This window comes from Lepisosteus platostomus, chromosome 2 (assembly GCF_059453375.1).
Source record: "Lepisosteus platostomus isolate fLepPlt1 chromosome 2, fLepPlt1.hap1, whole genome shotgun sequence".
NCBI classification, from domain to species: Eukaryota; Metazoa; Chordata; class Actinopteri; order Semionotiformes; family Lepisosteidae; genus Lepisosteus; species Lepisosteus platostomus.
In genome coordinates this window covers 56832392-56857878 of record NC_142612.1, presented here as the reverse complement: position 1 = coordinate 56857878, position 25487 = coordinate 56832392, and the positions used below count along the sequence as shown (strand labels likewise).

At 42.9% G+C, this 25487-nt stretch overlaps 2 protein-coding genes across 7 annotated transcripts; one reads left to right on the top strand and one right to left on the bottom strand.

Moving 5' to 3' along the window:
- Positions 1-1467: 1467 nt before the first annotated feature.
- On the bottom strand, positions 1468-8084 carry sowahca (sosondowah ankyrin repeat domain family Ca). The gene has a single exon (XM_088609012.1). The coding sequence runs from the start codon at positions 7745-7747 to the stop codon at positions 5750-5752; it is 1998 nt and encodes a 665-aa protein (XP_088465138.1). The 5' UTR covers positions 7748-8084; the 3' UTR covers positions 1468-5749.
- On the top strand, positions 7237-24680 carry septin10 (septin 10). 6 transcript variants are annotated; one of them, XM_088609015.1, is made up of 11 exons: positions 8376-8532; positions 10363-10431; positions 11068-11182; positions 12022-12217; positions 13168-13354; positions 16451-16612; positions 16893-16989; positions 17594-17762; positions 20777-20909; positions 21829-22019; positions 23257-24680. In XM_088609015.1, the coding sequence occupies exons 1-11, from the start codon at positions 8503-8505 to the stop codon at positions 23270-23272; spliced, it is 1365 nt and encodes a 454-aa protein (XP_088465141.1). In that variant the 5' UTR covers positions 8376-8502; the 3' UTR covers positions 23273-24680. The 6 variants fall into 6 exon arrangements, with proteins under 6 accessions (XP_088465172.1, XP_088465150.1, XP_088465158.1 ...); XM_088609016.1 differs by lacking the exon at positions 8376-8532 and adding an exon at positions 9023-9175; XM_088609046.1 differs by lacking the exons at positions 8376-8532; positions 10363-10431 and adding an exon at positions 7237-7341.
- Positions 24681-25487: the final 807 nt, after the last annotated feature.

Sequence of the window (25487 nt, the reverse complement as noted above, 5' to 3'; positions counted from 1 at the left end):
GATCATAAAACATCCCACCTCCCACCCACTAAGCCAAAAGTAGTACAGTCCTTGATTTGAACTGTTCCAAAAGAAGTGAAAGAGGCAATTGTGAGAGGAAAGATCGGAAATGTATTTTGTGGGGGTAAAAGAATTGCTTGCCCAAACAGAAACATGAAATATCAAAGCCCAATTACTGTGAAGCTGTAAACATTTGTTTTTGAGAAATAATTGGTTTTGAGAAATAACCGCATGTCGCTTCTTTCATTAGAACGTCTCTTAGAAAAGGATCTCTATTCCTTTCTAAAAGTTCTGTGATGTTTTCAGTAAGCACTTCTCTTTGAGCAGAACGAGCTGTGTCTGCTGGATCAGCAATGTGTGGTTTATGATTAACACAACTTGTGGCCAGCTATGGTTTCAATGAAACCCAAAAGAAGCAGTATAGCAAAATAAATGTGAAGTGACAGGATTATATTCCGTCAATATTCAAGCAGAATAAGTCCAATTTGGTAAATGGCAAAAACCTGATATGTTGTTCTTGAATGGCACAGTCCTGCAAACACGTTATGAAGACTGTGAATTGCATTTGTATTTGCCAAGCTATAAGGTATATAAATAGAAGCTATAAGGTGGGTTTGATATGCTAGGACTGGGTTGAGCAACAATCCACTCTGAAATTCTTGAACTTTCTTAGTACCAGAGTAAAAAAAAAATCTATATTCCTGAGTGCACAAAGGTCACTTAAATACTGGTCAGAGATAACATTGTTCCGATAACCTACATTGCCTAAATGACGCAATGTGAAAACTGATGTAATTTAAGTAAAAAGACAATCACGTGGTTGATTTATCCAGGAAAAAATAAATAGTTCAGTTATGAAGAAAATAATGACAAAATAATTATTTACGGTCTTAAACACTGTTAACACTGATAAGTTCCAGAAAAGCAAAGAGCTGTTTTATGGCTATTCTGATCTTTCCTCCTAACAGGCAATGTGAAGTCACAAGGTAACACAACGTATGTGGCTGTTTCAATGTTATTAGGCTACCTGATGTGGGAAGGAATACCACAGTTGTGAGAAATTGTGATGGACAGATTAGATTGACACATACTTACATTTAACAAAAATAGGAAAAAAATAATAAAGAACACTAAAAGGGTGCCTAGTAATACAGTTACTACACAGGAAACAGTCAGACTGTGGTGAATGTACACAGTTCACACTGCTCAAAACAGTATTTTCTTTCTCCCCCCTCAGACAAAATGTATTTTCTTTAAAGTAGACTTATGTTGCATTACGATTAAACAATCTTCTCCAAAATGGCAGAAATTCATATGGCAGAAATGATTGAGGCAATAACAAATTTCAAATATTTCAATACAAAATTTAAATTATTAATGATCCAAATTTCCTCGTAGATGAATGTCTAATTAATTTTTTAAGATGGTATTTAACTCAAAGGGAAAACAAGGACAAAACTATTCCAGTTTCCTTCAACATTTTGCTTTATTGGGCATTACAGTTAAGATACTGTATATTATGCACGCCATACCATACCCATGTAAACACTGGACCGGCAGAACACTGAAACACTGCTTTCAGTCTCCATTTTTAATAAATCGTAAACATTTTATTGTGTTATTCTAAATAAGTAAAGTAATACCTTTCTTCTTTCTCTAGATATCTGTGTTAAGGGTAAAAAATGAAACACCAAAATAAGAGCTGTTATTTGTCACAATCAGAAAGATAGTCATACATATTTTCATGTTCTCAGTAAGGTAGTGTAAAGACAAAACATTTTTAAAGCATAATGCATCACAGTGACAAGTAGGTCAAACACATTGGATACATGCTTAAGCAAGTTTATATATTTTTTGGTTCTTACATACAGTTTCTCAAGTGTGACTACTGTACGTGAAGGACATGACATTTCCAACTTCTTAGTTTGTAAAACCTTTTGTACAGGTCCTAATATAACGTGAATCCCCTTTGGACAAACTGTTTTTAAAATCTGGCTAAAAATAAGTGGTAGAGATCTTCAAGGCCACAAAAACATTGGAACATTGGCTAATCTACAGCAAGGACTCTGCCCTCTAAACGAGAGCTGGAAAGCTTTGAACTTCGAATTCTACAATTTTTAGTCTTGTACAGTCGTGTTGGATATCTGAAACTTGTTTCATTGAAGACCACAATACTTGTCAGAGTTTTCTCTCTGAGAAAACAGTTACAAAAGGAAGAAAAGGTTTCTTTCTCTGGAAAGAAACACAAACAGCTGCCAATAACTCAGCACCCCTGAATTACATTACTGAATACATAATTACATGTCACAATTCCTCGTATTGTAAAGCAGTCATCCTACATAGAGGGCTATTCTGTTGCAGTTTTATGCGGCATAACTTTCCCTTGGACTCAGTTCTGTGCAACCCTGGGCACAATCACAAAGAACACTGCTTTCCAGGCAGCAGTGTCACAGAAGTACCATTCCATTTCCAGTAGATCATTTTCTGGCAAAAACAATGACAAAATGGTTTCCATTTGCTTTACAGCCCCATGTGACATTAAGCCTTTAATCCAGTTCAGATTTAAAGTACTATAAATATACAAAGGTCAAAAATACATACTTATTAACTCTAGCTCTGTTAGTCCAGGACAACAGTTTAAAGTGCAGACTAAAAAACAAAGTGGAAAGAAACTACAGTTTACATCATATCCAATATTAGAAACAAAAGCTGATGAGCTAACAAAACAAACAAGGACAGACAATTATTTTGTTTCTAGCAAAAAACCCTTGAAGTAATACTTTGCAAAGAATCATTTCAGCAATCAGCAATCCAATGAAAAGTGGCTTGATAGTAGATGAAGTATTTTCTGGAGGATGCTTTCCATGCACATAGTAGAGGCAGTAAACCTTACTTGTATTAAAATTCCAAATAAACTGCTGTCTACATTATATACATATTAGCAAACATATACTGCAACTTGTGGGAATACATGAGACAAAATGTGTAATTAAACATGTGTAGACCAAATAAAGAATCAATCTATTGCCACCTGATTTTCACAGAGCAAAAAAACAAACAAACAAAATATGAAGCAATAAAATTGTATGAAAAGCTTATAGCAGATACCAATACAGGAGCAGTACTAATACATTCCATTAAACATCTATGTTTTCCCAAAATGGTGGTATAGTGCTGAATTAATTTTTCCTCATCAATCTGCAGGTTAAACATGATCTAGAAAACCTACTTAAGCCATTAACCTGCACATCTTTGTTAAAAAACATATTTAACTCACTAGTTGACAGGAAAAAAAAAATATATATATATATACCCACTGCATAAACCAAGACCATACTTAAAATACCTTATTGAATTACTTTTAGTTGCACAGTATGATGATTGTTCATCCTTTTCAAAAATAATTTTAAGACGAAACAGTATATTAATAGAGGTCTGCACATACTAAAGTCACATTTTATCCTGCTTGGAATAGACGGCTTGTTTGCACGTTCAGGAATGACAAAACATTTTTATTGAAGCAAAGATGACTTTTTTCCCCATCACATAAATACAAATATCATTTACAAAAACGAGGAGCGTGTTTAGAAAGCAATGAGGAAACACTAAATGTCTTATGCATTCATTGTAGATGTTTAGAGAGATGTTTATAATACACCATTTACTGAAACCAAACTGAAAGAACAGACAGTGGCCACATTTTATGATTGCAAAATGGCACAGTGTCAAAAACCTGAAAGATTATAATGTGTCCCTCGCTGGTTTTATCTATTTTATTTTATAAAATCGCCACCTATTACAAAATATTTCCTATAAAAACTTAAAAATATATTATGTAAGGGTCATACAATTCTTTGTAGATGGGCTGTAAAATTTGAAACCCATTGAAGCTGGTATTAAAACGGAGTTCAGTCTGGATTCTCTGCTTCACACAAAGTGTTACATTAATTAACAACTTATCAATTCACCTCTACCAATCAGCCTGACTTTGTAGAGTTGAACTTGTTGAATTATACCGTGCATAAAAAGTAAGGCGGCTCAGTGACAGTCTGTGAGTTATCCTTTCAGTCGTTTTCCAGCTCCAAAAAAAACAATCTACAAAAATTCAGACTTGACCTTTTGCAGTTGCAATGTAGCAGCATCTTTGCAGCACCTTAAAACAGGGCCTTTATTTTGATTAAATGCTTTTTAAGCACTAACGTACCTAAAGGTAATAGCAGCTTCTACGTTTACTGCTGGCAGTAAGAGAAGGGAACATTCATTTTTTAAGATAGTAAGCTTGAAAATAATAAATCAGCAGCTCACACGAAAAAGCAGAAACTATGAAACATAAAACAGAAACACAAACATCCCCCAAAGACGTAGGCTTACTTTAAAACTGGTGCCTGTTTTGTCAATATAATAACATGAGCGAGTACTTTATGACTAAACAGTAAATACCCCATTTTGAAGAGATCATAAAGTACAAAGACCTAGTAGAGACATTGGGAATTAGCACTGCTAATTATTAAGTGCTCACTTCTTTTCCTTTCTCCACCCAAAGATTTATGGGCAAGATCTAATGTTCCACCCTGTACTGTGTACATCACTGCAGCAGCCTCAGAACACAATTTAGATTACAGGGGCAAACACAGGCAGCACAAGTGAAAGGACTAGGAACAGGCAATAGACTGGAGCTTTTACAGGGTCATTTCAAACTCACCTTTTGTAACAGTGCATGGCTTACCAGTTATACTAAATCAGGCAAGTACATAAAAGTAAGCAAGTTCTCATTCTAACCAAAAAGGAACCACTATTTCTGGTTTTCAGCATTTCCTTATTCTAAACAAATGTTGGGGGAAAAAAGTTTGAAAATAAATTTTGCACGGCAGTATTTTTCCCCACATCAAATGCATCTTCATGTCGCTGTATATTACTTTATTCTTCTATATCTTATCACATGCCTGCACTAAGCTATCAGAGAATCTATCAAACCACTGGTGCACAAAAGGGCCCCCTCTATAATTTTATCTTTTTAACATATTTGTACCAGAATATTGAGGAGAACAAGCAAGAACACAAATGATCACTCATTTGGGAGTTGTGAATTTTCACCATTAACAACTTTTCAACTTCATTGTGTCATGTGCAAAAACCACAACCAAAACTAAAAGGCAGCTGTAAGGTAACACAAAAGGGCTCATTTTGAAATCTTTGAATCATCAGCAAAAACGATGGCAGGCTCTTCAGTATGAGAAGATGATCAACCATACCCCTAAGCCTACATGAAACTTGGCAAATAAATAAAACCTAGACACAAACTGTTGTTTCCCAACTGAAATGTGTAATCCTAATATGTACAAAACACAATAGTTAACCTTACCCTAATTGCATGTTCTCTACCTTATAGTGTGCTCTTGTGTTCCTGAAGCACAGGGAATACACAAGACACTTCTAGCAAATTACAATTTCAAACTAATTGCCTTGTGTACGGAAAACATTCTGCAATGCACAATGTATTCTCTCCAATACACCATTATCTGTTCACTGCCAACTTGAGAATCTATTTCCAAGTTTAAGCAGGCAGTGAAAAATAAATGTGTAAGTACTTATCCCATCGTGTAACCATGTAAATACTGCTGAAAACACGATTGCCTCAATCTCTGGTTCCACTCCAGTAGCCTGGTAATGGAATAAGTACATTCATCTTCTCCACAATACATTATTGCAGCGGCAGTGCCATTCAACTCTCAAAACAACTGCATCAGCTTCATCCAAACAGAGTCGACTTGGGTCTAGACTTTCCAGGGCTTTTCAAAGGCAGCTCTCCTTCTTCCGTCTCTCTCAAAGAGGTGCTGTGAATAATTTGCGTTTTAAATCGGATTTTGTGGAGCCTGGGTTTAATCCTGCTCATGGACGTTTTCCTGTGCACCGACTTGGCCTTTCCTGGCCCTCCGACGTCACACACGTCTTCTTCTGGGAGGTTGAGCAGCTTGAGCGGCATCAGGTTGGAAGGGAGGACCTTGGACAGCCTCCAGCGTCCGGCTCCGATGTCGGCGTTTTCGGCGTCCGAGTCCCCGCTCGCCCCCACGATCTCCTTTATGTCTTCGTCCACACCCCCGCCCAGGTACTGCCACGGCTTTTTCCCGCTGTAGTCCCTGGCTTCCACGTCCGCGTCGTAGGCGCCCACGAGTAACTTCACCACCTCTACGTGGTCGTGCATGGCGGCCAGGTGCAGGGGGGTGTAGCCGGCGCTGGAGCGGCAGTTGATGTTCAGGGGCACAGCGTGCTGCTTGGCAAAGTTAACCAGCAGCGCCATCAGCTCCTGCTTGCCCTGTTTGGCAGCCCAGTGCAGGCAGGTGAAACCCGTGACGAAGTCTTTCTTGGCGACGAGGTTGGGGTCGCAGGCGAGCAGGCGGTGGAGGCTCTCCCACTGCCCATCGGAGGCGCACATCATCCACTCGTGCTCCAGGGGATCCAGGGACACCGAGCCACTGTCTTCGTCCACGGAGGACACCAGGGAGGCCGAGTCGCTGTCGCTTCTCACGGAGTCCCGGTGCCGGGCCAGCAGGGACCCGGGGTTCTTGTGAACCATGCTGCGCCGGAGCTGCGGCGAGCTGCTCATCATGAGCTCGATGAAGTTTTTCCTGCTGCTCTTCGGGGTGTTGCAGTCGCTGCCCGACGCGCTGATGGTGTCGCACGGCTGACCTTCATCCGCCCCGTCGTCTGAGGGATGACTAGACAGCAAACCGCGCTGCGAGCCCCGAGAGGCCCGCCGACGATTTGTCGCCTGTGTGGAGGGCAGCCCTTTGCCGGCCCCGGGGTCAACGTGCCCCTCGCCCCCATTCGGGCAGGTTTTTCCGTCCTTCGCCGCCTCCTGGTGAGCGCGGGGGGCCAAGTCCTTTACTTGATCGACTTCTGTCAAACTCCCACGCCCGCCCCCGGTTGAGTGTCTGCGCGCTGGCCAGCTGGAAGACGCGTTACCTTGTCCGAAAGACTGGACGTTTTGCGCTCCTGAGATTTCAGGCACCGGCAGGCTGAAAACCGTCTCTTCGTCAGCCGCGGGCAAAGGAGACGGCCCAGTCACGGCGATGTGCGGTATACGCATATCTGGAGCTTTTCCCTTGTTTTTCTTACTGGAATAACGAACGCTAGTCCCATCCTTTCCAGCGCGGGCGGTCTCAGCGTTGCCCATTTCTGACAAGACCTCTCTCTCCTCCGAAACGACGAGTTTGGGGACGGGCACGGCGGCAGCAGCAGCCTGCCCAAACGCAGCTGAAGTTGAGTTATTATCAGCTTCCCGATTCCTCGCAGCCCGTCCTCCCCCGGCTCCCCGATTGACAGCTCTGTAACCTGAGCCAGGTGAGGCGCTTTGATTTACATCCGCGGCGGGTTTCAAACGGGGCTCAGCGTCGGGAGCCGAGCAGGTATCGGCATGCATCTCACACGATCGCCAGGCTCCTACCGGGCCATCCCGGCGGGGCTCTCGATCGCTCTGTCCCGGGACCCTGTCCTCCACCTCCCCGGCTCGCCGTTGCACCGAGTCCCGGTACTTCTTTCTCAGCACCACGTACTTGGCTCCGTTTTCCTGCTTGACGAAGCCCACGTTGTCCACGAACCCCTTGAACATGTCCCTGGCTGCCGCTTTCTCGGGGGGACCGCCGGATAGAAACGGCTTGAAGTGGTCGATCAACTCCGCGTTGCTCACTTTACCCCCCCTCTCAGACAGAAATCGCAAAACCGAGTCCTGAGTGCATTCAGTCGCCATTTGGATTTAGGCAAAGCAAAACAAGGCTATCTTTTCTCCCCAGTTGCGAAATGTGAATTTAAACGGTCTAGCTAAGGTGATAACAGAGACCTAGTATAACCCGATTGTAATCCTTCACCACCTTTAAATACACGGTTGCCTTGTGCCAGACTGTCAAAGCAGGCGCTGTCCTGCAAATCAACCATCCCCGCCTCCTAGCAACCAGGGCGTGCAGAAATTCGCTGGGGGTCGTGAAACTACATCCCTTTAGTTTCCATTCTGGCTCTGTCAGTAGCGTACAGAATAGCGCAGCCTCTGGTACTGCCGTGGAGCCACAATGGCGTCATTTTCACAATTGACCACACTGTAAATCTATAGCAACTGGAACGGGTCAGCCTTCAAAAATTGGTACGTACCATTCCTTCGTTTGCTGTGGGGAGATGTCAAAACTCAGCGCATGCCATTGTAAAGCAAAATACTTTGTGGATAATATGTTTTAATCACTTATGTGAGTCACAAATACGAATAAAGTCCTGTCAGTTTCATTCAGGGATACAGTGACTACTGAATGCCAATAGTTAGTTTTAATTTTTGACGTCTGCCCACCCCTGGCGGGTCTTTTCAAGCCGTGTAAAATGTTCGCATTCCAGCCGTGACTGACTGACCCTGCCAGATTATTCAGCTGGAAGCTTTTGTAGAGGGTTGGGCCAGTTTCTTCACCCACTTTTTGTTTTTTTGTAATTAACATCGCAATAATATTTTTTCCGTTCTAAACAATGGCCTCGTCTGATGTAGCCCGGCAGCTGGTACGTGATCTGTTGTATCTGTGTGGAGAGTTGCATGCGAGCGTGAAACGTTTGAAAGAAAACTTGAGTGTCGCCCGATAGCACGTCTCTGGCTTCTCTGAGAGAAATCTAAATTTTGGGAGTGTCACTTCGTCTATCGCCAAGCTTTATGGAGGGGTAAACCGTGTTGAAACGAATCTGGAAAAAGAAGACGATGAAGGGCGACGACACACGGGCATTTTCACTTATTGTACCTTAGGAAAAAAAAATAAAGTTGAATTCCATGGATATAATAATTTAAGTTTACATTAACAATCAAAATGAATATTCAGTTCTATTGATCCATTTCTTAATGTTTTAGCATTTTAAACGTGATTAAAAGTGAAATATACAGTTTTTCGTGCGCATGAAAAAAAGCTGACATACCGTTTTTACGTCGTTACTTAGCTAGCGCTCTATTATTCGTTCATAAAGTTTAACGCGGAACCAAATGGGACGGGTGACGGATCAGTCAGTTTTGCTTAATAAAAAGACAGGTAGCTAAACCCACACTGCAGGCGGAGGTCGATGGCTGGAGGAAACCCCCTTGTCCTACGAAATCAATAAGGGGGCACAGGCAGGAGACACCCCATCTCCGCCAATGGAAAGGACCGGGACTAACAGGGTGGGGCATTCAGAATCGGGCTGCATGTCTGCCGGGAAAGACCGCAGAAACTGATTCAGAAGCGTCCAAAAGAGGCAGATGATTTCAAATGTGTGCTGAAAACAATAATTTTCCAAGCAGTGGTTGTTACATCAATTAATGATGTTATATGGGCGATGCAACAGCCCGTGATCTTGCAAACGCTGGCGCTGTTGTAGCGGCAGGAGAAACAAAAGTGTGCTTTGTCTAGCTCTGCTAATTTTAACTCCTTTGAGGGGAGTTATTTACTGAGCTGAAATGTTATTTTGTTTTGGTTTGTTTAAAAAAGGTTTAAAACGGCTGAAAAGAAAGTTGCGCATTTTAAAACGGGTCGTTGAACTGGAAATAAACCTGTTTGTGTAACACAGTCTCGGTGCCACTGAGCCGTCGTAACATCTGTCCAGACAGAATAGCTAAAAAAAAAACACAAAAGGGCGTTGAGTGGGACGCCGTGTTTACGAGTTCTTGCAAATATTTCTGTGCTGTGTGTTGTAAAATAAAGGTGAAGAGATACAAGATGGTATTCTGGCCAAGTGCGTGTTCGTGCCATTGACATCTTTTGAAGCATGCTAGTTTTTCTTTTTAAGGAGTAACCACCAGCGTAAAATGTTAGAATTAGCCTTTCGAAGCTCGATTTTATTTTGAATGAAAACACCTGATTATAGTAATATTTACAAATGTCTAGTAGTATTTTTAAGCTTGAAGTAACAAACCCCAAATAGATGTTAATCTATCCCAAAGGGTTTAGTGTTTTTACAGGATTTGAAAACCATCAAATCGGGAGTAACAAAGTAGGTTGCATGTTGCCCATTTATCAATTTTTATGCGACCATTAAAGTCAAAATCATTTATATAGTTCTAGCACAGTGTTCAATACTTATTGAAGGTCTGCCACATATTAAGAGTCCTGGGTATTTAAATCTGATGTACAGTATACAGTAATTAATGTAATGACTGAAACTGAGAGATACTGTATCGGGCTCCTGTTAGGACCCATTTAGATGTTATCAGATCTGCAGACTATTCTGAATTAGAACAATATTCTTTAACGGGGAAAAACACTAGTTTACTCTCCTTTAAAAAAGGAAACTTTCAGTATCTTAATTAGCTTTGTGTTTATAAAGTAGTGAGAGGTGTAACGAGCGCTTGTTTTTTTCCCCCATTTTCAGACATGTCAGTATCTCCAGAGATCGAGACCACCCAGTAGGCCAGTGCAGGGAGGGTTAGGTCAAAAATTGGTATGATTTCTTTGGACAAGGCAGGAAGCACCCAGAACAGGCCTTAGACTTGAGAAAACTTTATCCAAAACACTCCTTGTGCTCAGTATCCTTTGAGTTGTTATAGCATTGACCATGAAAATAGTGGCCACTGTTTGTCTTATTAATGAAATACACATAATTATTTTTTTAATAGACATATTAAAATATGGTATTAAGATAACAAAGTTAAAACAAATTTAGAGTCTGTGTGGTAGTTTATATACTTGTAGTCCTGTTAAGATTTAATGGAGGTAATTTTGAGTGGTATAGCTGTAGCTATATCAAGTATGGCTGCTTAAAATGTCAGCAGTATTGTTATTTAAATTTTAGGTAAGCTTTTGAAAAGATATATGCTGATTTAAGACACCTTATTCACATGACCCATATTAGCAGTTAGATTTCTTTCAGAATAGGATTAAGAATGACGCGAATGGTCACATGTATTATATAAATAGGAAATATTTGGAAGGTTTATTCTTTGCTTATTAGGGTTTAGTAATGTTGCAATGGTGAAATCTGTTCAGATAATCATTAGCTCTGGCTGAACAATGTGTGTTTTGCTAAATGTAATGGGAAACAAAAAAGCGATTTTGTTTTTTTATTTCTTCCCTACAGGACAAAAATGCACGCCCTCTCTCCTTGTCCGGTCACGTTGGCTTCGACAGTCTGCCAGATCAACTGGTCAACAAATCCACCAACCGGGGCTTCTGTTTCAATATTCTGTGTATCGGTGAGGGCTGCTTTTGGTGGTACATTTGATGTTTTGACAAACGGGGTGGATCTAGCCCTACTACTATTGCTGATTAAAAAAATGCTGGTCTGTTACAGTCCAGCGGGGCTGTGAGTCCGGACTCCCCAAGTCCTGTCCCGCAGTCCAGCGGGGCTGTGAGTCTGGACACTGTGGTCCTGTCCCGCAGTCCAGCGGGGCTGTGCGTTCTGACACTCCAGTCCTGTCCCGCAGTCCAGTGGGGCTGTGAGTCTGGACACTGTGGTCCTGTCCCGCAGTCCAGCGGGGCAGTGAGTCCAGCCTCCCCCGGTCCTGTCCTGCAGTCCAGCGGGGCAGTGAGTCCGGCCTCCCCCGGTCCTGTCCCGCAGGCCAGCGGGGCTGTGAGTCTGGACACTGCGGTCCTGTCCCACAGGCCAGCGGGGCTGTGAGTCCCCTTAAATGAACCGCAGTGTCAGACTTGTGTAGAGTTTAAGTTGGTCCAGCTAAGTCTTGAGCTTATTTAGTCCTCTTCCTGATGTGGTATTTGCATGCTGAAGATTTGAATACCACACCTGGGGAGCTCTGCAGGATGTTGTTCTGGTCAGCCTAAATCAGGATCAGGCCTTCGTTCTTTTGGATTCTCAAGTCCCCCAGACTCCACTGGCTGGTTTTCTGTGCAAGTGGCTGCTTAACAAATTGCTTAATTGGAACATTTTCCAGGCTCTCACCTGGTAACGAGCTGGAGATTGAAGTTGCCCTCTTACTGCCGACAGGGCTGTGCAAACTGCGTGTGTGTGAGGAGAGAATTGTCGAACTTCTCACTATAGGCCTGTCTTTTTTTGTTCTTTTAATTTTGCGTCCAGGGGAAACCGGCATCGGGAAGTCCACCCTCATGGACACGCTGTTCAGCACAAACTTCGAGAACTTTGAGTCTTCCCACTTTGAGCCCAAGGTCAGGCTGCGTGCGCAGACCTACGACCTGCAGGAGAGCAATGTGCGGCTGAAGCTCACCATCGTCAACACTGTGGGATTTGGAGATCAAATGAACAAACAGGAAAGGTAAGAGCTGTTTCAGTTCCACTAAGCTGCATGGGGAAAAAGGGGGTGGCATGGCGCTGGAGCATGGGTTCAATTCCCTGAGTGCTATCTGTGTGGAGTCTGTATGTTCTCCTGGTGTTCACATGGGTATCCTCCAGGTGTTCCGGTTTTCTCCCACAGTCATACTGGCATGTCAGTTGGCTTCTGGGAAAATTGGCCCTGGTGTGAGTGCGTTTGTGTTTGTGTGTACCCTGTGATTGTCTGGTATCCCATCCAGTGTGTACCATGCCTTGCGCTTAATGTTTGCTATGAAAAGCACTGGCTTCCCTGTAACCCTGAATTGGATAACACGGTTAGAAAACAGTGGATGCATTGAAAAAGGACTAATTTTCAAATTCTCTCTTGCCACATGCTGTGTGTGATAAAACAGTGAGATGGTCTCTGTTCTCTAGTCAGGTGAATGGGATGGATCACTAATCCCTCCTTTTCCATTAAATTCCACACCTGTATTAATCCCAAAAGTACCCTTTTTTTTTTAGAAAGTTTCCATTTTAATATGTAAAAACGTTGTTTATATTAGCTTGCAATGTCATTACAGTCAGTACTTATAACACACATTTCAGGGTTATCAAAATGTTCTGTACTAATCACTATGATTTTTTATTTCCTAGCATGGAAATTGAAAATAATTTTCTTGACTTTCTAGTAAAACATTAAGAACAGCAGATTGAAATCTGCAAAGAATGTGGCTGAGGTGGTTACATCTTTCATAGCTCCATCAGAATATTGGACCTGGTAGTGTTTTCCTTAATGACTGTGTTCAAGTATTGACCTGCTGTCTTTAAGGATCCATAACGCCCTTTAACCATTTGTATGTGTTTATCTTCTTCTGCATGTTTTTTTGCTGCTGACTTGTCGACAATGGCGACGCGTTTCTTTCATTGACGGGCTTTCCTTTTCTGCCCACCCAGCTACCAGCACGTGGTGGACTACATTGACACCCAGTTTGAGTCATACCTGCAGGAGGAGCTGAAAATCAAGCGCTCCCTGCACAACTACCACGACTCTCGAATCCACGCCTGCCTATACTTCATCGCCCCCTCAGGGCACTCCCTCAAATCCCTGGACCTGGTCACCATGAAGAAACTGGACAGCAAGGTATGAGGGACAAGCATAGCAAGGCTCTTGAAGCAATGGCCTTTAGTTATATGCAGGTGCCGATGTATTGGGGCACAGTGTGGTGGGTAAGTCTCTGAACACATGAAGGGTGGGTTGTGGGTTTGAGTCCTTGCTGTTGTACCTCGAGTGAGGTGCTTTACCCCAGTTGCTCCAGTCCGCCCAGCTGCTAGAATGGGAACTACTGACTGGTGTCCCATCCAGAGGGGTAGTTGTGCTCTCTGTTCCCTAAATGCTTTGATATCTGAGATAATCTCTGGACCACTGGGACTCAAATACTTGTCTTCTCCGGTCTTGTTTTGTGCACATTTAAGCAGTTTAAGTTTGGAAAGCAAGTTAGTGATGAAATTACAAATAACTGTGGCAGTTGTAGATCTGTTTCATACCTGTTAAGAAACTTTAGCAATGGTTATATACTGTTTTTTTTTATGATTGGCAAAATTGGCACATGGTGAAACTCTGAAGCAATGAGTGATCTTGGAAGGTGAAGTCACAGATTTAAATGTTCTATAATCCATTTATATCTTTACCACTCACCTGTGAATAACTGTTCACTTAACTTTCTGTTATTACATAACTCTTTGTTCATCAGACAAGCTGCTACAAGCTCTTTTTATTGGCATTTCTGTGCCAGATGCCTCCATGTAAAGTATAAGGCAAGTAACCTTTTCGACTGACACTGTGTGTCTCTGGGTTTCTCACGGGCTCTGTTAAGGTTTGACTGACAAAAGGTGCTGTTACTCGGTTTGAGTTTGCCACTAATCTCAATGGGGTCTTGGGTTCCGCACATACGTGCATATGTGCACTGTTCCGCACATACTGGCAGCACCCAGTCAGAATAAAATGACCAAGGTAGAGAGAGAAGCGTGATGTACTTATTTGGACTGTCGTTGGTGTGAAAGGAAAAGGGAAAGCAGTTGTTTCAGAATAGTGAGCAAACTGTGACAGGAAGTTAAATGGGTGATTGACATGATAAAATGTGTGATGGAAGCATGTCTTCATTACATAAATAACCCTCCTGCCACACTAAATATCTGGGTATATTCTGAAACATCATCGGCTATTCAAGCGTAAGACTTGTGCAGCTCTTACTGTAAAAACAGCAAGTGTGAAGAAATGGAATTGGCCTAACTGGTAAAGAAATGCCTTGCTCATGCCTAGCCTCTGAATAGGGTGTTTTTGTTCTTCATTTCGTTGGAAGAATCCTATAGGAACATGCCCTCTATTACTGGGAAGTACATCAGAGAAAATGAAAAGGAAACAGATTGCATTTGGATGGGCATATACCGTATGCTTTTTTCAGAGTAATAGGGAAAAAAAGTGAAAAACGAATTAAAGCAGCAAAGCAGGATTATGCTAATTTACAACATTTGGTGATTTCCAGTCTTAATTGCTTGGTTTCCCTTGAAATCCCATCCCACTAACGAGATCAAACAGGCTTTCATCTCCCATAACCTTAAGACTTGAGCCAACTTGTAGTCTCTTGTCTGGCTTCAACTGCAGTTAGGTTTCACAGACAGGCTGGCCTTAATTAAATTCAACCAGCGTTTTGTTTTACTTCTGCTTGGTTTCTGGTTGAAATCGGAAAGTGGATTATAGCAGTGAGAAAAGCATCTATTCAGTTTTAATTCATTAGATTTGTTTGGTTGAAGCACTACTTTGCAAGCTTGCTCTGACTTTGTAGCTCCTCTCTCATTACAAAGTGTATGCATTTTAAAATTACTTTTATATGATATCATATACTGTAGGATAAATGTCCACAGACAGAAACAAATGTTGTCTGGTGGCTTGAATGAATAATATAGAGGGATCCGTTAGTTGCAGTATGTCTGTACTGTATGTCCTGTATTTATGGATTTTTGTAACTTTTTACTAGAGGAATATTATAAATACTTAAGTCTTTGACAATCTCAGAGTAGCTCATCACTTGGCAGGTGTGTCTTTTTCAAGAAGAGATAAAACAGTATGATCTAAAGACCTTCATGGGTACATCCTGGAGTTAGTGCCTCGCATAATTATGGTCTGACTTAAACACCAGCAAAGAAACATCACCTAGAATATGTCGCTTTGATTCGACAAAATGGGACATCATTGGAAGGGAGTGAATACTTTTGCAGGGCTCTGCAGATGTTCTTTGTATAAAAGGAGTGTCTGTTTTTGCATGACAGGAGCCTCCTGGTCCACAGACCAGTAGTGTCACTCGACACAAACCGTAGGAGCTACGAAACTAAAATAAGAACCAGTCCAGAAACCAGATTCAACTGGGCTGGACATTTTTGTCTGTGGTCAGGCTGCACAGAAAGCCCGTCTCGCTCCACCCTGAAGCTGGTTGAATGTCAGCGGTTTGGGTGGGACGCTGCTTTGTAAACATGGGAAGCATTTCGAAGCAACTGGAAGTGACTTCTTTGTTCCCAATCCTGCCTGTTCCAGCGGCCCGTTCTCTCCTGCTTTACACTTTTCTCCTCCTCGTCAAGATGCACGCTGTGCTGATCCAGACAGGCGGGCTGATGCCAGTCTCTGTGTAGTGCAAGAAGCATCTGGCTTCATTAAGATTAAGATCACTTTATTGGCCATACACAATTTCTGCATTACAAAGTTCTCGCATACACCAGCTTGCTCTCCATGAGACACACAGGCAAAGAGAGTAGCTTGGGGTCAGAGCGCAGAGTCAGCCATTTATACGGCGCCCCTGGAGCAGCTGGGGTTAAGGGCCTTGCTCAGGGGCCCAACGGAGTAGGATTCCTCTGCCGGCCGCAGGATTTGAACCGGCAACCTTCCAGCCACAGGTGCAGATCCTTAGCCACAGTGCCACCGCTCTGCCCTAATGCTCAATACTGTGCAAGTTAGATGAGAAATGAATATGCTAGATCCTAAAAGTTCATTAAAGTATTATAAGGAGTGAAGTGGTCTGAATACTTACAATGTAAACTTATCATGTCTTGAATTGTGACTTTAACAAGCATTAAATGGTTTAGGTTAAATGGTTTTTATTGGTTGGGGTATTTACATCTTAATTTCTTGCAAACACCTATGTCTGCATGCGTGCCTAAAATCCCTTCACCACATTGTGTTTTCTAGGTCAACATTATTCCAGTTATTGCCAAAGCAGATACGATCTCCAAGAGCGAACTGCACAAATTCAAGATCAAGATCATGAGTGAACTTGTCAGCAATGGAGTCCAGATATACCAGTTTCCCATTGATGACGAGAGCGTGGCCAAGATCAATACAGCCATGAACGTGAGTGTGTGCGCCTCATGGACTCTGCCCTAGGTTTGCTTTGCATGAACGTCGAGCCAGGGGGAGTAGAAGGATTCGATTTATTACAGTCGATCTCCATAGACTACAAAATGACAATAAAACTATGGCAAAAATCAGTTTTAGGAAAGGAATCCTTTCTGCTTCTGCATCTCAACTTCCCCGGAACAGTGCAATCCGCTGCTTGTAATGGCGGCCACCATGCGGAATTGTTCAACGTTCTGTGATTTCAGTCTAAGTTGAGGCTGTTTTCTTCCTTCAGGGTCACCTCCCGTTTGCTGTTGTTGGCAGTACGGAGGAAGTGAAGATTGGTAACAAGATGGTCAAAGCACGACAGTACCCTTGGGGTGTTGTACAAGGTAATGTATTTGTATTACTTATTGTGACGTTTTATGCAAAGTCGTCCTGCTTCCATATGGATGTTATACTAGTCTCCTGTTTCCTCATAAATTAGAAAAATTTCAGCCACAGAAGAGGATGCTAGTTCCTAGCTGCTTGTTACAGTAGATATTGTGCATCCTGGGGAATATAAGTAGGCTTTTCAGGGTTTGATTTGAATATTTTGATAACAAATCACACCTTTTAAGGTGGTTGTATTGTTCAAGCCACTTTTGAAGGCTGGTGAATGCTTTCTCAGTCTATCTGAAGACTGAAGTGGCAACAATTGATTTAGCCATTTATTTTGTGAGTACGCATGTGTCAGTCGACAAATCCTAAAATTTAAAGCTGCCTCAAGTCTCTTAACTACGTCTTAATAGGAGAGACTTGTCTTGTCTTATGAAAAACAGAGTTATCAAATGCTCAGTTCTTCCACGTGTTAGTGCATCGCAGCTGTGATATCGGCTTTAAAGCTCACGTTCTGAACACCACCACCGGTTGAATTCGGAAAGTGCCGACAGCTTTTCTGGCACGGGGTGTGTGCGATGTGAATCGAGCCCTGTGTGTGTGCCCTTGTTGCGCCAGTGGAGAACGAGAACCACTGCGACTTCGTGAAGCTGAGGGAGATGCTGATCTGCGTGAACATGGAGGACCTGCGGGAGCAGACCCACACGCGCCACTATGAGCTGTACCGCCGCTGCAAGCTGGAGGAGATGGGCTTCAAGGACACCGACCCCGAGAGCAAGCCAGTCAGGTGGGCTTTCCTCTGGGCAGCGTGGACTTGGGCTTGTGTGGTCCAGGTACTTCTTACAGAAGGTAGCCAAAGAAGATTGGGATGTAAGGACGTAGTGTATCCATTGCTTCCACGCAATGCTGGGGCCCTGGGCTTGATTCCAGACTTGGGGTACTGTCTGTGTGGAGTCTGTATGTTCTCCCCATGTTCACATGGATTTCACACAGTCCAGACATACTGTTAGGTTAATTGGCTTCTGGAAATATTGGCCCTTCCTGTGACTGTGTGCACGTTTATGTCTCTGAACTGGCGTCCTGTCTGGTGTTTAACCCCGTCTTGTACCCGTTGCTTGCTGGGGTAGGCTGTAGCTCCCCTGCAACCCTGAATTGTAAGGAGCTGTTAGAAAATGGATGGATGGAGATATGTAGTGTAATTATCTTCAGGATGGTTCATAAAAGTGACTATCCTAAAATGCATTTGATATTGACTTCCAGTAATGCAAGCGCAGAACATGTGCTGTGCTCATGCGTATGATTGCTTGTATTTCCAACCCTACAGGGAAACCAGCTGTCAGGTTGTAGGCTGTTTTTCTGAAGAGGACTCCCAAAATTTGACTCTGCATGTTTTCTTTAAAACATTCATGTCAAAAAGTGAATTTCTGCTGGGATTGATACCCGGTTAAAACATCAAAATATGTCATTGAAGAAGTACTTTTAATTATTAGCATTTGAGAAAAAGAAAAGCATGCAACGTAGATCCCAAACCAAATACCTTAACAAAATATATTAAACAGCTCTTATCCCTCTAAGCTTTTTGCAGTCGTCATACCTCAGCACTGTTATACTGTTACTTTGTTCTTGGTTTTATATCCTCTCTTTTTAAGCCTCCTTAAAAACTCTGGGAAATGTTTACTTAACCCCATGTGGCAGAACATTCCTGACATTCTTAAAATCCTTTAAAAACAACTCCACCAGTCACCAGATTGCCAGCCTTTATCTTGTACAGAGCGCCGCTTTGATAGCAGACTGACATTTTGTTTTTCAAAGTTAAAAGCGATAGTTGTTAAATAGAAATACGTCGTTGTGCATTGGAATTGAAAATTCTGTCTTAGATTCGAGTGAAAGTGTTTGGTTTATAAAATTTGTTTTTGGGGGGGATGGGGTTGATTCCTGGACATGCGCACAATAAGATTACGTATCTGGGACTGGTTTTAAAAAAGCATAGTGTAAGCCACTTCCCAGTGCTCGCACTTTTCATTTTCACTGTTTCTCGAGAAAGTCTAGGGTGTCATTTCTGAGTGCAATATTAAGTGAACTGTGAAATCCTCTTTCTGTATCGACACTTCGATTTGAAGGTTTTGGAGTCTTGAAGCACCCCTGCCTATTTGTAGATGTGTTCTATTGGAAAGCCTTTGCTGGGGTAGTTTTGGGGGTGAGGCTTCTGACTAAAGAGGTAGTCAGACTCCCAAGGTCTGACCCATTGAGGCTCAGTAAGATTTGGCATTGGATCTTCCTGCAAGGTCATTGTTTTGCCCAGCGTTTACAGTGAGGCCATATGATATTATCAGGGCTGGTCTCTTTCAAATGTATGCGTTAACACTTGGGCAATGAAAGGCTTTGTCTGCACGTGAATTTGGAGGCTGACGCGATTGGTTTTAAAGCAGGGCAGATAGCGTGGGGTTTGTTGCGTAATTGGGATTGTCGAGTTGTGGAGAATTGATGTGCGACGCCAAAAATGACGCAGGATCTCCCTTCTGGGTACAGCTTATCCCAAATGTGCTTTTTATGTGCGGGTTGTGATAGCAGGGTGCACTATTATGGCTACCTGCATTCCTGCTACTTGACTCACTTCCACTTAGTGTTTGTACTTAATCGCTTGGTTAACGCAGTATTGCTGGTTGGTGCCTGAGGCGGGGGCAGTGGAGCCAGGCTGGAGTGACTGAAGCACGACCTGAGGGATTTGTATCATGGGTGGAGATCAGCCCAGAATCAGAGCTTCTTTAAACCACACCTTGCAACTCTGAACAACTAAAAACTGCTGCATGACAGATTTGCTTGCCATTCGATCTTGAAATGATCAGATGTTTTTGAAGAAGGCCAGCAAGCAGGAGCACAGTGACTGCAGTCGTAACACTCCAGCCTCAGTCAACAGGCAGTGCAGCCTGGAATCTAACCAGCTGGTCTCTATCCCCTGGCCAGAGGCTTTGCTGCACATCCTTCTATGAAATGGTCTATCTTTGTGATCACGTGCTTTTATTACTGACAGGCAGGAGGGGCTGGTTCATGTGTGTGAATGCTGCATTCCTGGACACACTGAATCCCCTAAAGCAGAAGCACTTGTCTGGCAGCAGTTACGTGGCATGTTGTTGGATCACAATAGCTTTTGAATGATGTGTTACTGCATGTTCTTATTTAATACACAGGGAAGGATTCATGGTGTAGGCGTTGTCCTTTAGATGAGACGTAAAACTGAGGTCCTGACTCTCTGGGATCATTACAAATCCTAGGGTGTTTTTTGAAAAGAGTAGGGGTGTTACCCTGGTGTCCTGGCCAAATGTTCCCCCCTGGCCTCTAAAACTCATGGCCTCCCCCTCTATGAACTGACTTTATTACTCTGTTCTCCTCCCCACTAGCTGATGTGGGTGAGTCTAATGGCGCACTATGGCTGCCGTCGCATCATCCAGGTGGGGCTGCACATTGGTGGTGGTGGAGGGGAGTCCCCATTACCTGTAAAGCACTTTGAGTGGAGTGTCCAGAAAAGAGCTACATAAGTGTAAGGAATATTAAAAAATATTAAGGATCATAGAAATGGATTCCATCTTCAGTGCTGTCATAGAGCATTTTTTTTCTTGCTTTGCATAGTGCCACAAGTATAACGCTGAGACTTCGGTGTATTTGGGAATGCAAATAGGTTTGAACCTTTTGGATTGAAAAGGCAAGCCGTTAAATGACTATTTGATGGAGTGTGAAAACGGCAGGGTAAAGGAAGGAGCCCGATGGGGGCACGTCCTGAAGGCCCTCTCGCTCTGCCCCCAGCCTGCAGCAGACCTACGAGGCCAAGCGGCAGGAGTTCCTGAGCGAGCTGCAGCGGCGCGAGGAGGAGATGAGGCAGATGTTCGTGCAGCGGGTGAAGGAGAAGGAGACCGAGCTGAAGGAGGCCGAGAGAGAGGTACCCCACTCTGCCGCCCCTGAAACGCATGGGAAGACACGCGGCCCGGAGTCTTGTCATGCTTGTCTTTTTACTCTCAACGTGGGTTTGATGAGAAATACCCCGGACCACAAGTTACTTTTAAATCTTAATGCGTTGATAGTTGAAGTACTTGACTGTAATTGTTGAGAGTTACTAAATGCTTAATAAAATCACAGCTGCTGACTTTCACTGGGGTGAGTACGTTTTGGAGCTTGGTCATAGCGATAAAGAATAAAAAGGATTGTGGTGAGAACAAGTGAGGAGCTGGATGCTTCTTTAACATTCCTGTTTTCCCACTACTAATGTATTATGCAAACGGACCAAGGTGAACTGCTTGCTTCCTGCTTTTGTGGGGGCAATACCAGTTTTTTTTTTTTTAAATGTCTCCAACATTCATCCATTTTCCATATGGTGACCCCTATTCTACAGCTTCAAAAGCACCTCTTTTTGAAAATGTCAGAAAAGACCTGTCCCAAATTGTTTGATTTTAACGATACACTGCTGTCAAAAGTTAGTAGCTTCAATAGTGATCTGCAGTCCAGTAGCCTGTAATGTGCATGAACTACATTTTTCAGGTAGTGAACAGAGCTGTAGAAAGAGATTGACATTTAACAGAGCCATTAATAGACTGGTGTGCACTGTCCCATACAGCTAATTCCCTAGTACCCAACATTATTACACCTAACCTCTGAAGCAGGGCTGTCATGCATTAAGTGTTAAAACAACACATAGGTATTTAGCTGCCTAATAAGAACTTAAACTGACATTCTCTAATAGTTTGGGAAAGCCAGTCTACAATGTGTGGCCCTATAGAGGGTTGCCACACATTCAGCTACGTGCTCATGCTTCCCCCTTGTGGTGTACTGTGGCTATGCAGTAACGTCTCTCTGGTTCTTAGTTGCAGGGAAAGTTCGAACACTTGAAGAGGGTGCATCAGGAGGAAAGGATGAAACTGGAGGAGAAGAGAAAGCTGCTGGAGGATGAAATCAATATTTTCAGCAAGAGAAGAGCTGCCACAGAACTCCTGCAGGCTCAGGCTTTTAATACTTCATCTGGTGTGAACATAAAAAAGGATAAAGATCGTAAAAAGTAAGCCTCTTGCTATAATTCCCTTTTCAGCGTCGCTCCTGCTTTTGATATTCGAATTAAGGCTACGATGTCCCATTTTTAAATTAATGGCTAGAGTTCAAGTTTTCTTTATGGACTTTGGGAATTAAGTTGATTAATTTTAGTGATTTATATTTAGAAAAACAAAAATGAGGAAATTAGTAACATACTCTTTGAAAATAATCTTACTTGTACTCTGTTATGTCAGTGCTGTGCCCAGTATTTTGCACAGAGATGGACTTTTAAGAGGCTTGCTCAGGATGTGTTCTGTAATAGCCTGTCTTGTTAACAGGAGGCACACCTTGTCAGAAGCAATAGGAAATGAGTTCGCATGCTGTCGTAAGGAACAGGCGCCCGGTAGCTCAAATGATAAGAATAGTGGAGCATGAAAGGTGTGCAGTGTGACAGATCAGGGGAAAACAGAATCAGTTCTTTTTACTATATTAGTAACTTTTTGGGGATGAGCCTTCTCTTTGGTTAAAACATGGACATAGCCCAATGTTTTACTTCCAGGTTATTAATGCGAGACTCAGACGAGTTTGACAGAGGTTATAAGGCACCTGGCCGTTTTCTCTTCTGGAATCAGAACTTAAGATTTGTTTCATAACTCTTATCAAGGGTATTGCAGTCCCATTAAAAAAATCAGTAAACTTATGAGACCTTGTGTGAGGTCTGCACTGGACTAGATGATGACACTGGAGCTGAGCTTGTGTCAGTCAGAAGACAGACATTGATTTTCCCAAGTCAGCAAACAGCACCACAGTGACAGGACTCTGTGTCACTCGTGGGCTGAAGACTACAACCAATAGTGACCAGTTTCCTGGAGAAGGCAAACTCTTATGACCAAACCTGAAATTTTGCAACTTGGAAATTAGCCGTCTCTCTACATGTCTTTATGATCTAATTGTCCACAGGTCTTCCTCAGCAGTGTAGAACTCCTTTGAGAAATGTCCAGGTGTACCTGTTGTGTACACACAACACACAGTTTACAGGGTGTGCAGAAAGTAAAATTTCGAAAAACAGGAAAGCTGGAAGCACAAATGTGAAAAATATGCAAATCTGAAATTATAAGTGGGTTGAATCTGTTAAATAATTGCTTAAGACCGCATTGCATACTGAAGAACAGGAATCAGTAACTGTCAGTGTAGTATTCTAGGTATGTGCAGTTCAGTTTAGTCTACAAACAGAGGCTTATTTCTGTTTTGCTCTTTGCCTTTAGCTCCGGGTTCATGTGAAGACCGCCCTCTGAAGAGAACATCTACCCGCTGGTAAACACAGACTGTAATAAATAGAGAACGAGCGCTCTTTGGTATTCTCAACCATCACTGCAAGTCTCACAGTGTTGTCTATTAACAGTTACTGCCAGTTGTACAGCCTTAGGCCATGATGTGTGTGTGTATATGTCTATATTCAGTTATTTTGTTGTTTTAATGTCGTTCTTTGTTCCTTTTCCTGCTCTAGAAAAAAGGGAGTTGCTGTTTTGCTTTTTGCTACACCTCCATGACTTGTTCTCTGTGTGAGAGTCAATTTCTGTTCATACCTCCTCCCCCTTTTCAGCTCTGTATGTAAAAGGCTGTGCTGCCGTGGTTTGAGCCATGAGTTTTTAAAGAGCAGAGTTCCAGTATGAAGTGTCTAGGTTAAGTTTCCCCTTGACACCCTGAACGTGACCCTCAGCCTTTGTGAGTGGACCAGCCCCCAACCCTGTGCAGCAAGACTTGCTCACTCCTGGCTTTAGAAAGGGACTATGGCCCCGATGGGAACTGATCCACCATCCATGAAATGATTAGTGTTGGTTACCTTCATTGAGGAGGGTAGAGCTTGTCCAGGGAAGGTTTTAAACACATAAGCTGACATGCACAGGGTTGCTATGCCCTTCTGCCTTGGAGAAAACGCCCTGTTCTTCTCTAGACCTGGGTCTGTGCCCGGGCAGCATAGCATTACATAGCTGCAGCAAAGCCCCTGTAAGAAGGGTGAGACGCGTATAGCGTTTCATCTGGCCAAAAACATGGACTCCTCGCACTCCTGTCCTCTGTGGTTTGAATCTCAGTGTTTATCAGCATCATGTCACTGCTGCTAGCTGACTGCAGAGAACAGGATGTTAGAGACATTTGCTACAGTTATTAATACGAATTGTAAGTGGTACAGAGCGTTGCGAATTCTCCTTGTGAAACATCAGTTAAGAGACCTTCCTTCCACTAGCGCAGGCAGGGGGCCGTGCATCTGGTTAGGATGGTTTTTTTTCTGCCTTATAAACTATGCAAATATGAGAATGAAGCTTGTACCGTGAGCCTAATACCAATAAATCCCACACTTAACACATGCTGCCTTAAAAAAAAAAAAACTTACAAGTGCCTTCTGTTTCCCTTTTGTATTTAGTAATCGTTTATCAGCAAACAAAACTGAAAGGGAGCTGTATTGTACTAATAGTACAGTGTTTACGTCAAGCATGATGTATATTTCGGTACTAGGTGCCCAGCAGTTTCAAAACTCACATTTTGTTGTGAAGGACCACTTGAATAAGCAATCCAAGGATCACCTTGAACCATACATATAGCGTTCATATAGAAATTCTTGTATTTAAATATACAGTGTTATTGAGGGACAGTGTTTTTTAGCAAAAATAAAAGTTTTTACTTACCAAAATGTTGAATGCTTGTCATTTTTCAACATGTGAAATCTAATGGTCTTAGACCTAAGTTTTATTGTCCAAAATAAAGATTACCTCCAATTCCAACTCGGATGAAGATGTCTCTGCAGTGCTACACACAGTGCTGATGAGAAGGCACATTTCCGATCTGTCAAGCCTACAGAAGTCTCCTCCATAAGGGAAATCCTAAGCCCTGGTCAGGCCAACTGGCAGAGTGTTACCCATGTGGAACCCTCATTCTGTTCAAGCTAACAGCACCTCACACATGCCAGAAAACACATCGGAAATGACTGGTTGGTAACAGATGAATAAACAACTGGCCTAAAGGAGAGGAGCTCAACTCTGACTGTCACGGGCCCCAGTCCAGCAGGTTTCAGTGGTCTCCTCTTCTGAAGTTTTCAACCTGTTAGAAGGGCTTCAACTTATCCAATTAAGCAAATAATAAGTTTGATTAGGTAATTAAGGACTCAGGCGAAAAAGAAAATGAGACCTCTCCTGGACTGGACTTGCAGGCCTTCTAGCCTGCTCTAGTATTTCAACAAAACCAGCACCTTAACCGATGTATTAAGGGTGGTTGCGGTGACTCTGTGGCTAAGGATCTGCGCCTGTCGTTAAAAGGTTGCTGGTTCATATCCTGCGGCTGGCAGAGGAATCCTACTCTGTTGGGCCCATGAGCAAGGCCCTTAAACCCAGCTGCTGCAGGGGAGCCGTATAAATGGCTGACCCTGTGCTCTGACCCCAAGCTTCTCTCCCCCTCTGTGTGTCTCATGGCGAGCAAGCTGGGGTATACGAAAAGACAAATT

What these genes read in the sequence shown, in the direction of transcription:
- sowahca (XM_088609012.1), bottom strand. Translation starts at nt 7,747, where the DNA reads ATGGCGACTGAATGCACTCAGGACTCGGTTTTGCGATTTCTGTCTGAG.
- septin10 (XM_088609015.1), top strand. Translation starts at nt 8,503, where the DNA reads ATGGCCTCGTCTGATGTAGCCCGGCAGCTG. An exon ending in AGATCAATACAGCCATGAAC is followed by an intron (nt 16,613 to 16,892) that starts GTGAGTGTGTGC and finishes TTCTTCCTTCAG; the next exon opens with GGTCACCTCCCGTTTGCTGT. An exon ending in TGAAGGAGGCCGAGAGAGAG is followed by an intron (nt 20,910 to 21,828) that starts GTACCCCACTCT and finishes TCTGGTTCTTAG; the next exon opens with TTGCAGGGAAAGTTCGAACA.